The sequence below is a fragment of the Entelurus aequoreus genome, linkage group LG08 (genome assembly GCF_033978785.1).
Source record: "Entelurus aequoreus isolate RoL-2023_Sb linkage group LG08, RoL_Eaeq_v1.1, whole genome shotgun sequence".
Classification (NCBI taxonomy): Eukaryota; Metazoa; Chordata; class Actinopteri; order Syngnathiformes; family Syngnathidae; genus Entelurus; species Entelurus aequoreus.
In genome coordinates this window covers 11,708,420-11,725,922 of record NC_084738.1, presented here as the reverse complement: position 1 = coordinate 11,725,922, position 17,503 = coordinate 11,708,420, and the positions used below count along the sequence as shown (strand labels likewise).

At 38.1% G+C, this 17,503-nt stretch overlaps 1 protein-coding gene across 1 annotated transcript; it reads right to left on the bottom strand.

Moving 5' to 3' along the window:
* Window positions 1-407: 407 nt before the first annotated feature.
* LOC133654969 (C1q-related factor-like) lies at window positions 408-15,829 on the bottom strand. Its single transcript, XM_062054842.1, has 2 exons — window positions 15,186-15,829; window positions 408-965 (listed from the first exon to the last, which is right to left on the bottom strand). Exons 1-2 carry the CDS (start codon window positions 15,792-15,794, stop codon window positions 786-788), a joined length of 789 nt encoding a protein of 262 aa, XP_061910826.1. The 5' UTR covers window positions 15,795-15,829; the 3' UTR covers window positions 408-785.
* Between the last annotated feature and the right edge of the window lie 1,674 nt (window positions 15,830-17,503).

Sequence of the window (17,503 nt, the reverse complement as noted above, 5' to 3'; positions counted from 1 at the left end):
GTGTCGGAAGTTAGTGTATTGGATCGTACGTGGTTTTTATGTTATCCTAGATTTTTCTCAAGCATTCTTTGGGGGTTTTTTGGCAGTTGTTACCAGTTTGTCTGGACGTTTTATACTGAAATCCGCAACATTTGTCAAGTATTTTCCAATTTAGGATATTGCCATGACAACCAGCATCCTCCGCAGCAGACATTTGTTTTTAGTCCATTTCTTTTGGGGGAAAAATAGCCGTCTTCAGCAAAACACAAATGTCCACTGCAGAGTACCCTCAATCTCACAAAGTCCTAAATCTTACTGTTAGAACGTCATCATAAAAATGGCATAATAGTTGGACCTTTAATTACTCTTTGTAACGACAGGTGCTGCATGCTTGAGTTCCACAGACACTCACAAGTTGGCACGTCACATGGTAGAATGGCACAAATATTTAATCAAGGTCTTGAACAAGACAGGACTCGGACTGACAAGATTCAATATCAGAGCTTATTCACTAAAACAATAATCCCATTCCGACGCCTGAGTTCACATCTTAGCGTGCTAACAGGAAGAATGCAAGAACACCAGCAAACGAGACGTGTTTGGAGATGACGCTGTCGGAATCGCCGCCGCCATGACGCGTTGGGTCGGGTTGTCGGAACCGCGGCGTAGGCACCCTGAATGGACAAAGAGGTAGACCCGTTTCCCGTAACCGCCAATCCGCCCGCCCGACCGCAGATCGGTGGCTACGGGCAACGTCGTCCTGGCTGCAAGTGAAAGTCAAGCGACCCGCCGTGGTCCCCGCCCGGCTAGTCGGCGTAGAGAATGAAGCCCGAAAAGGTGCTGTACTTGTTGCTGTTGCCGCCGTGGGCCTTTCCCCCGTCCAGTTTGATGAAGACCTCGTCGCCCGCGTCCAGGTGCAGAATGACGTTGTTGCTGGCGTAGTCGTAACTCTGGTCCTGGTCCTGGGCGATTGCACTGGCCCTCACCTAAGGCGGGGAAAAACATCGGCATTAACTTCAGAGCCAGAATCAGAAGTACTTTAATAATCCCCGAGGGGAAATTCAGATTTTCAGCACAATCCCATTCAAGATCAGGGGTCTAAGTCTAAGCCTGGGCCAAGGAAGAAGAAAAAAACCTCATAGCCATAGCACACATAATCATGTGTGTAAGAGGGAAACATCAAAGAACACAAAGGACATTAAAGAGCAGAGCTGATGCCACTCTAGCAGGGCCACTTCTACACACAGCCCCAAAAGTAAAACAACAACAACAACAACAAAATAATCAACCAATAATACCCATTGCGCACACACGATTGCACCATGCATAGACAAGCAACCAAAACGAAAACATCACTTCAACACCCACACACACTGTGGCGGCCTCTGCGGTGTTCCACGCCGTCGTCCGCTGGGGTGGGGGGGAGATTCTGATTGATTGATTGGAACTTTTATGAGTAGATTGCACAGTACAGTACATATTCCGTACAATTGACCACTAAATGGTAACACCCGAATAAGTGTTTCAACTTGTTTAAGTCGGGGGTCCACGTTAATCAATTCATGGTAAAATGGCCAGAGAAAGGAGCAGACCCAACAAAGCAACCAAGAGAGCCGACTCCACCCTCTCGGCCGCCCACCAACTCTCGGCCAGTGTCCAGACCGCATGGGTGAGCGAGGATGCGTCCAAGGAGACCGAGGCGTCCGATACACGACATTCAAACTCTTTCTTAATGTTCTGTTGACGTGACGAAAACATCTAAGTACAGGCCAAAACACCCGCTCAGTGGCCTAGTGGTTAGCGTGTCCGCCCTGAGATCGGTAGGTCGTGAGTTCAAACCCCGGCCGAGTCATACCAAAGACTATAAAAATGGGAGCCATTACCTCCCTGCTTGGCACTCAGCATCAAGGGTTGGAATTGGGGGTTAAATCACCAAAAATGATTCCCGGGCGCGGCACCGCTGCCGCTCACTGCTCCCCTCCTCCCCTCCCAGGGGGTGAACAAGGGGATGGGTCAAATGCAGAGGACACATTTCACCACACCTAGTGTGTGTGTGTGACAATCATTGGTACTTTAACTTTAAAAGTTTGGACACACTTTCTCATTTCAATGCTTTTTCTTTATTTTCATGACTATTTACATTGTAGATTGTCACTGAAGGCATGAGAACTATGAATGAACACACGTGGAGTTATTAGTACTTAACTTGATGACTGCTTTGCACAGGTGTGCTTGAAGCTCATGGAGAGAATGCCAAGAGTGTGCAAAGCCGTAATCAGAGCAAAGGGTGGCTATTTTGAAGAAACTAGAATATAAAACATGTTTTCAGTTATATCACCTTTTTTTTGTTAAGTACATAACTCCACATGTGTTCATTCATAGTTGTGATGCCTTCAGTGACAATCTACAATGTAAATAGTCATGACAATAAAGAAAACACATTGAATGAGGAGAAGGTGTGTACTGTATATATTTTTGTTTATATTTTAAGTTGAAATCAATAAAATTCATAAATTGGTCACACATTTTTTTGGCCTTTGACGGAATTACCGTGTATCGTTATAGTCAATCGTCAGCAACCATCGTGCTCGTCGTCCAAAGTTATCATAAGTTGGCATATTAATGCAGTCTAACTGAACAATATGTCGTGTTTGCATTATTTTCTCAAAACTTTGTAAGCGTTCGAAGAAAATCTTAAGCTATTAGCCAAGTTCCTCACGCGGCTTTTGAAGGTTTGGCGCATTTTAATGTTCGTTCACAAGCATTACGCTCATCATCCAAACCTAAACTCTAAACGAAAATTAGCATATTAACAACCCAAAAACGACATACGGTATTTTGTGTTTTTACGTTATTTTTTGTATTTATTTCTAAAACTCACGGGAGCGATCTTTTTGATTTGTTTGCCAGTTGATATTATTATCCTACATTATAATCAGCAACATGTGTAAACCAGTAGCCAAATGACCCATAACTCAAAAATTATCTTGATTATTTTATGTTACAGGAAGTTAGTATATGAATACCGAGAAACACTGATCGTAATTTATGTAGTTTTTACGTTATTTTCTGTTTTTAGCGAGAGAGCTCTTATGGATTTTTAGGCAGTTATTGTATAACCAGTTTATGTGGGCATGTCATGCTAAATATCGCAAAATTCTTGAACTATTTGCCGAGTTAGTCACAAACCTTTTGACAGAATGAGCTTAAAATGATGCTTGCTTCTAAAGTTATCGGACATTAGCGTACTTGTTAGTGTACTAGTACAGAAAAACATTAATCGTGCTATACATCGTTTTTACGTTATCTTAGGTTTTGCCTCAAAACCGAGATTTGTTCGGCGGTTGTAACGAAATTACATGGACATGTCATGCTAAAATCTGCAAAATATGCTAACCATTGGCCAAGTTAGTTACAAACCTTTTGACGATGTCAACCTAAAAAAATGTTTTATCTTTTCGGGAGTTACTGTACTGTACTGTACATTTTGCAGGTGTATACCTGCAAAATGAGCAAAAAAGCTAACATGCTAATGTTAGCATGCGAAAATGTTAAATGTAACGTGTCAAATACCAATCTATATTACTCTGAAGTGGTGTACCTGTAAGATTTGCTAAAAAAAACAACAACTAGTATATTAACGTTAACATGCTAACAGGTATCATTCGTCCAGTAACAAAATATTTGCCGCTAAGGTGTATACCTACAAAATGGGCAAAAAAGCTAGCATGCTAATATTAGCATGCAAAAATGTAACATGTCACATACCAAACTATATTACTCTGAAGTGGTGTACCTGAAGTATTTGCTAAAAAAAAATAGTATACTAATGTTAACATACTAACAGGTATCATTCGTCCAGTAACAAAATGTTTGCCGTTAAGGTATATACCGGCAAAGTTAGCAAAAAAGCTAGCATGCTAATGTTAGCATGCGAAAATGCTAAATGTAACGTGTCAAATACCAAACTATATTACTCTGAAGTGGTGTACCTGAAATATTTGCTAAAAAAAAACTAGTATACTAATGTTAACATACTAACAGGTCTCATTCGTCCAGTAACAAAATGTTTGCCGCTAAGGTGTATACCTGCAAAGTTAGCAAAAAAGCTAGCATGCTAATGTTAGCATGCGAAAATGCTAAATGTAACGTGTCAAATACCAAACTATATTACTCTGAAGTGGTGTACCTGAAATATTTGCAAAAAAAAACTAGTATACTAACTTTAACATGCTAACAGGTATCATTTGCTAACAGGAATCAAAACTGCTCGGTGGCCTTGTGGTTAGCGTGTCCGCCCTGAGATCGGTAGGTCGTAAAATCAAACCCCGGCCGAGTCATACCAAAGACTATAAAAAATGGGACCCATTACCTCCCTGCTTTGTACTCAGCATCAAGGGTTGGAATTGGGGGTTAAATCACCAAAAATGATTCCCGAGCGCGGCCACCGCTGCTGCTCACTGCTCCCCTCACCTCCCAGGGGGAAATGCAGAGGGTAATTCCACCACACCTAGTGTGGTGGAATTACAGTGGTACTTTAACTTTTTTAACTTTAATCTACAGTTATTGTGATTGGTTGTGGTGGTTATTTTGTCACGTACAACAGTGGTCCCCAACCATTGGTCCGCGGCCCGGTACCGGTCCACGGACCGATTGGTAACGGGCCGCACGAGAAATAAAAAAAATATTTTTTTATTTATTTTATTTTATTTTATTTTTATTTTTTTAATTAAATCAACACAAAAAACACAATATATACATTATAAATCAATATAGATCAATACAGTCTGCAGGGATACTGTCCGTAAGCACACATGATTGTATTTGTTTATTGAAAAAAAATTAATTAAAATATATAAACAAAGGGCAGGCAATCGCAGGTACAAATGGTAATGTGCTCCTGGCTGCTTACTGTTAAAGACAACAGATGATTAGATTAACACGTACCACCTGTGAAATCTAATCACCTGCCAGCTGTGTCTCGCCGTCCCACACACGCCCCGCCCCTAGCTGATGGTGCTCCACCCTCGACACCATTGCCCGAGGCGGTGACCTTTGCTCCTGCAGACGCACTTCCCTCCACATATAAATAACGACAAACGCCCCCCCCCCCGGCTTTCAACCGGCCACAACCCGGGGCCACGTTTTTGACGTGTCGCCGAGTCGCGAGCCGCGTAATGTGCACACGTACGCAGTCTGGCAGCCTGCCACTGTGCGTTGTTGTTATTCCGGGCTACACACCGAGTCGCAGCTCGGGATCACGACACACATGAACGCATGACTTGGCGCGCTGGTGGGTTCATGCTCCTGTGACTCCGTGTCCTGCTCGGTGGCCTTGTGGTTAGAGTGTCCGCCCTGAGATCGGTAGGTTCTGAGTTCGAACCCCGGCCGAGTCATACCAAAGACTATAAAAATGGGAGCCATTACCTCCCTGCTTGGCACTCAGCATCAAGGGTTGGAATTGGGGGTTAAATCACCAAAAATGATTCCCGAGCATGCTAATGTTAGCATGCGAAAATGCTAAATGTAACGTGTCAAATACCAAACTATATTACTTTGAAGTGGTGTACCTGAAAGATTTTCTCAAAAAAACAACTAATATACTGACGTTAACAGGTATCATTCGTCCAGTAACAAAATGTTTGCCGCTAAGGTGTATACCTGCAAAATTAGAAAAAAAAAAAGCTAGCATGCTAATGTTAGCATGCAAAATGTTAACTGTAACGTGTCAAATACCAAACTATATTACTCTGAAATGGTGTGCATGAAAGATTTGCTAAAAAAAACAACCAGTATACTAACGTTAACATGCTAACAGGTATCATTCGTCCAGTAACAAAATGTTTGCCGCTAAGGTGTATACCTGCAAAATGAGCAAAAAAGCTAGCATGCTAATGTTAGCACGCGAAAATGTTAAATGTAACGTGTGAAATACCAAACTATATTACTTTGAAGTGGTGTAAATTGAAAGATTTGCTAAAAAAACTAATGTTAACATGCTAACAGGTAGCATTCGTCCAGTAACAAAATGTTTGCCGCTACGGTGTATACCTGCAAAATGAGCAAAAAATCTAGCATGCTAAAGTTAGCATGCGAAAATTTTATATGTAACGTGTCAAATACCAAACTGTTACTCTAAAGTGAGTACCTGAAAGATTTGCTAAAAACAACTAGTATACTAACGTTAACATGCTAACAGGTAGCATTCGTCCAGTAACAAAATATTTGCCGCTAAAGTGTATACACTGCAAAATGAGCACAAAAGTTAGCATGCTAATGTTAGCATGCGAAAATGTTAAATGTAACGTGTCAAATACCAAACTATATTACTCTGAAGTGGTGTACCTGAAAGATTTGCTAAAAAAAAGCCGAGTATACTAATGTTAACATGCTAACAGGTATCATTCGCCCAGTAACAAAATGTTTGCCGCTAAGGTGTATACCTGCAAAATTTGCAAAAAAGCTAGCATGCCAATATTAGCATGCGAAAATGTTAAAGTTAACATGTCAAATACCAAACTATATTACTCTGAAGTGGTGTACCTGAAAGATTTTCTCAAAAAAACAACTAGTATACTAACGTTAACATGCTAAGAGGTATCATTCGTCCAGTAACAAAATGTTTGCCGCTAAGGTGTATACCTGCAAAATGAGCAAAAAAGCTAGCATGCTAATGTTAGCATGTGAAAATGTTAAATGTAACGTGTCAAATACCAAACTATATTACTCTGAAGTGGTGTACCTGAAATATTTGCTAAAAACAACTAGTATACTAACGTTAACATGCTAACATGTAGCATTCGTCCAGTAACAAAATGTTTGCCGCTAAGGTGTATACCTGCAAAATGAGCAAAAAACTAGCATGCTAATGTTAGCATGCGAAAATGTTAAATGTAACGTGTCAAATACCAAACTATATTACTTTGAAGTGGTGTACCTGAAATATTTGCTTAAAAAAAAATAGTGTACTAATGTTAACATGCTAACAGGTAGCATTCGTCCAGTAACAAAATATTTGCCGCTAAGGTGTATACCTGCAAAATGAGCAAAAAATTTAGCATGCTAATGTTAGCATGCGAAAATTTTAAATGTAACGTGTGAAATACCAAACTATATTACTCTGAAGTGGTGGAAATTGAAAGATTTGCTAAAAAAAAAACTAATGTTAACATGCTAACAGGTATCATTCGTCCAGTAACAAAATGTTTGCCGCTAAGGTTTATACATGCAAAAATGAGCAAAAAAGCTAGCATGCTAAAGTTAGCATGCGAAAATGTTAAATGTAACGTGTCGAATACCAAACTATATTACTCTGAAGTGTGTACCTGAAAGATTTGCTAAAAAAACTAGTATACAAATGTTAACATGCTAACAGGTATCATTCGTGCAGTAACAAAATGTTTGCCGCTAAGGTGTATACCTGCAAAATGAGCAAAAAAGCATGCAAAAATGTTAAATGTAATGTGTGAAATACCAAATTATATTACTTTGAAGTGGTGTACCTGAAAGATTTGCTGAAAAAAAAACTAGTGTACTAATGTCAACATGCTAACAGGTATCATTTGGCCGGTAACAAAATGTTCGCCGCTAAAGTGTATACTGCAAAATGAGCAAAAAACTAGCATGCTAATGTTAGCATGCGAAAATTTTAAATGCAACATATCAAATACCAAACTATATTACTCTGAAGTGGTGTACCTAAAATTTGCTAAAAAACAAACAAACTAGTATACTAATGTTAACATGCCAACAGGTATCATTCGTTCAGTAACAAAATGTTTGCCGCTAAGGTGTATACCTGCAAAATGAGCAAAAAAGCTAGCATGCTAATGTTAGCATGCGAAAATGTTAAATATAACATGTCAAATACCAAACTATATTACTTTGAAGTGGTGTAAATTGAAATATTTGCTAAAAAAAACTAATGTTAACATGCTAACAGGTAGCATTCGTCCAGTAACAAAATGTTTGCCACTAAGGTGTATACCTGCAAAATGAGCAAAAAAGCTAGCATGCTAATGTTAGCATGCAAAAATGTTAAATGTAACGTGTCAAATACCAAACTATATTACTTTGAAGTGGTGTACCTAAAATTTGCTTAAAAAAACCAAACTAGTATACTAATGTTAACATGCTAACAGGTATCATTCGCCCAGTAACAAAATGTTTGCCGCTAAGGTGTATACCTGCAAAATTTGCAAAAAAGCTAGCATGCAAATATTAGCATGCGAAAATGTTAAAGTTAACATGTCAAATACCAAACTATATTACTCTGAAGTGGTGTACCTGAAAGATTTTCTCAAAAAAACAACTAGTATACTAACGTTAACATGCTAAGAGGTATCATTCGTCCAGTAACAAAATGTTTGCCGCTAAGGTGTATACCTGCAAAATGAGCAAAAAAAGCATGCGAAAATGTTAAATTTAACGTGTCAAATACCAAACTATATTACTTTGAAGTGGTGTACCTGAAAGATTTGCTGAAAAAAAACTAGTGTACTAATGTCAACATGCTAACAGGTATCATTCGTCCAGTAACAAAATGTTTGCCGCTAAAGTGTATACTGCAAAATGAGCAAAAAAACTAGCATGCTAATGTTAGCATGCGAAAATTTTAAATGTAACGTATCAAATACCAAACTATATTACTCTGAAGTGGTGTACCTAAAATTTGCTTAAAAAAAACTAACTAGTATATTAATGTTAACATGCTAACAGGTAGCATTCGTCCAGTAACAAAATGTTTGCCGCTAAGGTGTATACCTGCAAAATGAGCAAAAAAGCTAGCATGCTAATGTTAGCATGCGAAAATGTTAAATGTAACGTGTCAAATACCAAACTTTATTACTTTGAAGTGGTGTAAATTGAAAGATTTGCTAAAAAAAAACCTCATGTTAACATGCTAACAGGTATCATTCGTCCAGTAACAAAATGTTTGTTTGCTAAGGTGTATACCTGCAAAATGAGCAAAAAAATCTAGCATGCTAAAGTTAGCATGCGAAAATTTTACATATAACGTGTCAAATACCAAACTATATTACTCTAAAGTGAGTACCTGAAAGATTTGCTAAAAACAACTAGTATACTAACGTTAACATGCTAACAGGTAGCATTCGTCCAGTAACAAAATATTTGCAGCTAAAGTGTGTACACTGCAAAATGAGCAAAAAAGTTAGCATGCTAATGTTAGCATGTGAAAATGTTAAATGTAACGTGTCAAATACCAAACTATATTACTCTGAAGTGGTGTACCTAAAATTTGCTTAAAAAAACCAAACTAGTGTACTAATGTTAACATGCTAACAGGTATCATTCGTCTAGTAACAAAATGTTTGCCGCTAAGGTGTATACCTGCAAAATGAGCAAAAAAGCTAGCATGCTAATGTTAGCATGCGAAAATGTTAAATGTAACGTGTCAAATACCAAACTATATTACTTTGAAGTGGTGTAAATTGAAAGATTTGCTAAAAAAAAAACTAGTGTACTAATGTTAACATGCTAACAGGTAGCATTCGTCCAGGAACAAAATGTTTGCCGCCAAGGTGTATACCTGCAAAATGAGCAAAAAAGCTAGCATGCTAATGTTAGCATGCGAAAATGTTAACTGTAACGTGTCAAATACCAAACTATATTACTTTGAAGTGGTGTAAATTGAAAGATTTGCTAAAAAAAAAACTCATGTTAACATGCTAACAGGTAGCATTCGTCCAGTAACAAAATGTTTGCCGCCAAGGTGTATACCTGCAAAATGAGCAAAAAAGCTAGCATGCTAATGTTAGCATGCGAAAATGTTAACTGTAACGTGTCAAATACCAAACTATATTACTTTGAAGTGGTGTAAATTGAAAGATTTGCTAAAAAAAACCTCATGTTAACATGCTAACAGGTATCATTCGTCCAGTAACAAAATGTTTGTTCGCTAAGGTGTATACCTGCAAAATGAGCAAAAAAGCTAGCATGCTAAAGTTAGCATGCGAAAATTTTATATGTAACGTGTCAAATACCAAACTATAGTACTCTAAAGTGAGTACCTGAAAGATTTGCTAAAAACAACTAGTATACTAACGTTAACATGCTAACAGGTAGCATTCGTCCAGTAACAAAATATTTGCCGCTAAGGTGTATACACTGCAAAATGAGCAAAAAAGTTAGCATGCTAATGTTAGCATGTGAAAATGTTAAATGTAACGTGTCAAATACCAAACTATATTACTCTGAAGTGGTGTACCTAAAATTTGCTTAAAAAAAACAAACTAGTATACTAATGTTAGCATGCTAACAGGTAGCATTCGTCCAGTAACAAAATGTTTGCCGCTAAGGTGTATACCTGCAAAATGAGCAAAAAAAGCATGCGAAAATGTTAAATTTAACGTGTCAAATACCAAACTATATTACTTTGAAGTGGTGTACCTGAAAGATTTGCTGAAAAAAAACTAGTGTACTAATGTCAACATGCTAACAGGTATCATTCGTCCAGTAACAAAATGTTTGCCGCTAAAGTGTATACTGCAAAATGAGCAAAAAAACTAGCATGCTAATGTTAGCATGCGAAAATTTTAAATGTAACGTATCAAATACCAAACTATATTACTTTGAAGTGGCGTAAATTGAAAGATTTGCTAAAAAAACTAATGTTAACATGCTAACAGGTATCATTCGTCCAGTAACAAAATGTTTGCCGCTAAGGTGTATACCTGCAAAATGAGCAAAAAAGCTAGCATGCTAATGTTAGCATGCGAAAATTTTATATGTAACGTGTCAAATACCAAACTATATTACTTTGAAGTGGTGTAAATTGAAAGATTTGCTAAAAAAAAAACTCATGTTAACATGCTAACAGGTATCATTCGTCCAGTAACAAAATGTTTGTTCGCTAAGGTGTATACCTGCAAAATGAGCAAAAAATCTAGCATGCTAAAGTTAGCATGCGAAAATGTTATATGTAACGTGTCAAATACCAAACTATATTACTTTGAAGTGGTGTAAATTGAAAGATTTGCTAAAAAAACTAATGTTAACATGCTAACAGATATCATTCGTCCAGTAACAAAATGTTTGCCGCTAAGGTGTATACCTGCAAAATTAGCAAAAAAGCTAGCATGCTAAAGTTAGCATGCGAAAATTTTATATATAACGTGTCAAATACCAAACTATAGTACTCTAAAGTGAGTACCTGAAAGATTTGCTAAAAACAACTAGTATACTAACGTTAACATGCTAACAGGTAGCATTCGTCCAGTAACAAAATATTTGCCGCTAAAGTGTGTACACTGCAAAATGAGCAAAAAAGTTAGCGTGCTAATGTTAGCATGTGAAAATGTTAAATGTAACGTGTCAAATACCAAACTATATTACTCTGAAGTGGTGTACCTAAAATTTGCTTAAAAAACCAAACTAGTATACTAACGTTAACATGCTAACAGGTATCATTCGTCTAGTAACAAAATGTTTGCCGCTAAGGTGTATACCTGCAAAATTTGCAAAAAAGCTAGCATGCTAATGTTAGCATGCGAAAATGTTAAATGTAGCGTGTCAAATACCAAACTATATTACTCTGAAGTGGTGTACCTGAAAGATTTGCTAAAAAAAAAACGAGTATACTAATGTTAACATGCTAACAGGTATTATTCGCCCAGTAACAAAATGTTTGCCGCTAAGGTGTATACCTGCAAAATGAGCAAAAAAGCTAGCATGCTAATGTTAGCATGCGAAAATGTTAAATGTAACGTGTCAAATACCAAACTATATTACTCTGAAGTGGTGTACCTAAAATTTGCTAAAAAAAACTAGTATACTAATGCTAACAGGTATCATGCGTCCAGGAACAAAATTTTTGCCGCTGAGGTGTGTACCTGCAAAATTTGCAAAAAAAAGCTAGCATGCTAATATTAGCATGCGAAAATGTTAAATGTAATGTTTCAAATACCAAACTATATTACTTTGAAGTGGTGTACTTGAAATATTTGCTAAAAAAAACTAGTATACTAATGTTAACATGCTAACAGGTAGCATTCGTCCAGTAACAAAATGTTTGCCGCTAAGGTGTATACCTGCAAAATGAGCAAAAAAGCTAGCACGCTAATGTTAGCATGCAAAAATGTTAAATGTAACGTGTCAAATACCAAACTATATTACTTTGAAGTGGTGTACCTGAAATATTTGCTAAAAAAACTAGTATACTTATTTAACATGCTAACAGGTATCATTCGTGCAGTAACAAAATGTTTGCCGCTAAGGTGTAAACCTGCAAAATGAGCAAAAAAGCTAGCATGCTAATGTTAGCATGCAAAAATGTTAAATGTAACATTTCACATACCAAACTATAATTACTTTGAAGTGGTGTACCTGAAAGATTTGCTAAAAAAACCCCGAATATACTAATGTTAACATGCTAACAGGTATCATTCGCCCAGTAACAAAATGTTTGCCGCTAAGGTGTATACCTGCAAAATGAGCAAAAAAGCTAGCATGCTAATGTTAGCATGCGGAAATGTTAAATGTAACATGTCAAATACCAAACTATATTACTTTGAAGTGGTGTAAATTGAAATATTTGCTAAAAAAAAACTAATGTTAACATGCTAACAGGTATCATTCGCCCGGTAACAAAATGTTTGCCACTAAGGTGTATACCTGCAAAATGAGCAAAAAAGCTAGTATGCTAATGTTAGCATGCGAAAATGTTAAATGTAACGTGTCAAATACCAAACTATTACTTTGAAGTGGTGTAAATTGAAAGATTTGCTAAAAAAAACCCTCATTTTAACATGCTAACAGGTATCATTCGTCCAGTAACGAAGTGTTTGTTCGCTAAGGTGTATACCTGCAAAATGAGCAAAAAATCTAGCATGCTAAAGTTAGCATGCGAAAATTTTATATGTAACGTGTCAAATACCAAACTATATTACTCTAAAGTGAGTACCTGAAAGATTTGCTAAAAACAACTAGTATACTAACGTTAACATGCTAACAGGTAGCATTCGTCCAGTAACAAAATATTTGCCGCTAAAGTGTATACACTGCAAAATGAGCAAAAAAGTTAGCATGCTAATGTTAGCATGTGAAAATGTTAAATGTAACGTGTCAAATACCAAACTATATTACTTTGAAGTGGTGTACCTGAAAGATTTGCTGAAAAAAAACTAGTGTACTAATGTTAACATGCTAACAGGTATCATTCGTCCAGTAACAAAATGTTTGCCGCTAAAGTGTATACCTGCAAAATGACCAAAAAAGCATGCACAAATGTTAAATGTAATGTGTGAAATACCAAACTATATTACTTTGAAGTGGTGTACCTGAAAGATTTGCTATAAAAAAATAGTATACTAATGTTAACATGCTAACAGGTATCATTTGGCCGGTAACAAAATGTTTGCCGCTAAAGTGTATACTGCAAAATGAGCAAAAAACTAGCATGCTAATGTTAGCGTGTGAAAATTTTTAATGTAACATATCAAATACCAAACTATATTACTCTGAAGTGGTGTACCTAAAATTTGCTAAAAAAACAAACAAACTAGTATACTAATGTTAACATGCCAACAGGTATCATTCGTCCAGTAACAAAATGTTTGCCGCTAAGGTGTATACCTGCAAAATGAGCAAAAAAGCTAGCATGCTAATGTTAGCATGCGAAAATTTTATATGTAACATGTCAAATACCAAACTTGAAGTGGTGTAAATTGAAAGATTTGCTAAAAAAACTAATGTTAACATGCTAACAGGTATCATTCGTGCAGTAACAAAATGTTTGCCGCTAAGGTGTATACCTGCAAAATGAGCAAAAAAGCTAGCATGCTAATGTTAGCATGCGAAAATGTTAAATGTAACATTTCACATACCAAACTATAATTACTTTGAAGTGGTGTACCTGAAAGATTTGCTAAAAAAAACCAGAATATACTAATGTTAACATGCTAACCGGTATCATTCGCCCAGTAACAAAATGTTTGCCGCTAAGGTGTATACCTGCAAAATGAGCAAAAAAGCTAGCATGCTAATGTTAGCATGCGGAAATGTTAAATGTAACGTGTCAAATACCAAACTATATTACTTTGAAGTGGTGTAAATTGAAAGATTTGCTAAAAAAAAACTAATGTTAACATGCTAACAGGTATCATTCGCCCGGTAACAAAATGTTTGCCACTAAGGTGTATACCTGCAAAATGAGCAAAAAAGCTAGTATGCTAATGTTAGCATGCGAAAATGTTAAATGTAACGGGTCAAATACCAAATTATATTACTCTGAAGTGGTGTACCTGAAATTTGCTAAAAAACAAACAAACTAGTATACTAATGTTAACATGCTAACAGGTATCATTCGTCCAGGAACTAAATGTTTGCCGCTTAGGTTTATACCCGCAAAATGAGCAAAAAAGTTAGCATACTAATGTTAGCATGCGAAAATGTTAAATGTAACGTGTCAAATACCAAACTATATTACTCTGAAGTGGTGTAAATTGAAAGATGTACTAAAAAAAACAATATACTAATGTTAACATGCTAACAGGTATCATTCGTCCAGTAACAAAATGTTTGCCGCTAAGGTGTATACCTGCAAAATTAGCAAAAAAAAGCTAGCATTTTCGCATGTCATCATGCGAAAATGTTAAATGTAACGTGTCAAATACCAAACGATATTACTTTAAAGTGGTGTACCTGAAAGATTTGCTAAAAAAAATAGTATACTAATGTTAACATGCTAACAGTTAGCATTCGTCCAGTAACAAAATGTTTGCCGCTAAAGTGTATACCTGCAAAATTAGAAAAAAAAAGCTAGCATGCTAATGTTAGCATGCGAAAATGTTAAATGTAACGTGTCAAATACCAAACTATATTACTCTGAAGTGGTATACCTGGAAAAAAAAACTAGTATACTAATGTTAACATGCTAACAGGTATCAAAACTGCTCAGTGGGCTTGTGTCCGCCCTGAGATCGGTAGGTCGTGAGTTCGAACCCCGGCCGAGTCATACCAAAGACTATAAAAAATGGGACCCATTACCTCCCTGCTTGGCACTCAGCATCAAGGGTTGGAATTGGGGGTTAAATCACCAAAATGATTCCCGGGCGCGGCCACCGCTGCTGCTCACTGCTCCCCTCACCTCCCAGGGGGTGGAATAAGGGGATGGAGAGTAATTTCACCACACCTAGTGTGTGACTATCAGTGGTACTTTTTAACTTTAAAGGAAGTTGTTCACCCACCAGACCGTTCTTGATGAGGTCCGCCCACATGCTGGTGCCGTCTCCACCCCTCATCAGAACGTTGTATATGAAAAAGTAGGTGCCGGGGATCTTACAGGTGAACTTCCCCGTGGCGCCCTCAAAGTTGCCCCCGATGTTGGTCACCACGTCGTCGAAGCGGAGGATGTCGTAACCTTCCTGCGGGTTCCGGAGTCCCGCGTAAAAAGCCACCCGGGGCGTGGTGGTGTAGGTGGTGGTGCTGACCGAGCCTTTGCCCCCGAATCCGAGAATCCCCTTCCGGACCACGTCCATGGCATCCCCGGGGGGTCCTTTGGGTCCCGGAGGACCTGGTTCTCCAGGTGGGCCCGGGGGTCCGGGGTTGCCGGGGCGACCGTGTCTGCCGGGGGAGCCGTGAGCGCCGTACGTGTGCAACGGCGGTCCGATGCTGTGATCGGCCAAACCGGCTTCCACCTGTAGCTCGGCGGTGACGGGCTCCCCCGTGGGGAAGGGGTCGCACACCATGCGGCACGTCCCCAGCATCTCGTAGCGGCCGGCGCCGTCCTCTCCGCCGCCCGACCCCACGGAGCTGACCAGCACGGGGATGATGACCACCAGGACCAGGACCAGCATGACCCCCACTGCGGCCGCCACCAGGGTCTTGCGCCCGATGCTCAGCCGGGGAAGGGGCGGCGCTGCCAGCGTGGAGCTCTCCAAGGCGGGAATGGTGGCTGCCGGGCGGGGGGGGCGGAGGGGGGGTGGGGGTTGAAGAACGGCGGACGCGGAGACGATGCTCGGAGAGAGCCGGGAGGATTGTGTGAGTGAGTGACGGGAGAGTCCGGAGAGGGGAAAAAAGTGATCCTGAAGGAGAGGGAGGGAGAGAGAGAGTGAGGAGGAGGAGTGAGGATGAAGATGCGAGGGGAGGAGAGAGCAACGTGAGTCAGGGCTGAGGGCAGCGCTTGTGGACGTCTCTTCCATTGTCCTCTTCTTCTCATATATACATGTTCTTGTCCTCTTCTTCTCATATATATACATGTTCTTGTCCTCTTCTTCTCATATATATACATGTTCTTGTCCTCTTCTTCTCATATATATACATGTTCTTGTCCTCTTCTTCTCATATATACATGTTCTTGTCCTCTTCTTCTCATATATATACATGTTCTTGTCCTCTTCTTCTCATATATATACATGTTCTTGTCCTCTTCTTCTCATATATATACATGTTCTTGTCCTCTTCTTCTCATATATATACATGTTCTTGTCCTCTTCTTCTCATATATATACATGTTCTTGTCCTCTTCTTCTCATATATACATGTTCTTGTCCTCTTCTTCTCATATATACATGTTCTTGTCCTCTTCTTCTCATATATATACATGTTCTTGTCCTCTTCTTCTCATATATATACATGTTCTTGTCCTCTTCTTCTCATATATATACATGTTCTTGTCCTCTTCTTCTCATATATATACATGTTCTTGTCCTCTTCTTCTCATATATATACATGTTCTTGTCCTCTTCTTCTCATATATACATGTTCTTGTCCTCTTCTTCTCATATATATACATGTTCTTGTCCTCTTCTTCTCATATATACATGTTCTTGTCCTCTTCTTCTCATATATATACATGTTCTTGTCCTCTTCTTCTCATATATATACATGTTCTTGTCCTCTTCTTCTCATATATATACATGTTCTTGTCCTCTTCTTCTCATATATACATGTTCTTGTCCTCTTCTTCTCATATATACATGTTCTTGTCCTCTTCTTCTCATATATATACATGTTCTTGTCCTCTTCTTCTCATATATATACATGTTCTTGTCCTCTTCTTCTCATATATATACATGTTCTTGTCCTCTTCTTCTCATATATACATGTTCTTGTCCTCTTCTTCTCATATATACATGTTCTTGTCCTCTTCTTCTCATATATATACATGTTCTTGTCCTCTTCTTCTCATATATATACATGTTCTTGTCCTCTTCTTCTCATATATACATGTTCTTGTCCTCTTCTTCTCATATATATACATGTTCTTGTCCTCTTCTTCTCATATATACATGTTCTTGTCCTCTTCTTCTCATATATATACATGTTCTTGTCCTCTTCTTCTCATATATATACATGTTCTTGTCCTCTTCTTCTCATATATATACATGTTCTTGTCCTCTTCTTCTCATATATACATGTTCTTGTCCTCTTCTTCTCATATATACATGTTCTTGTCCTCTTCTTCTCATATATATACATGTTCTTGTCCTCTTCTTCTCATATATATACATGTTCTTGTCCTCTTCTTCTCATATATACATGTTCTTGTCCTCTTCTTCTCATA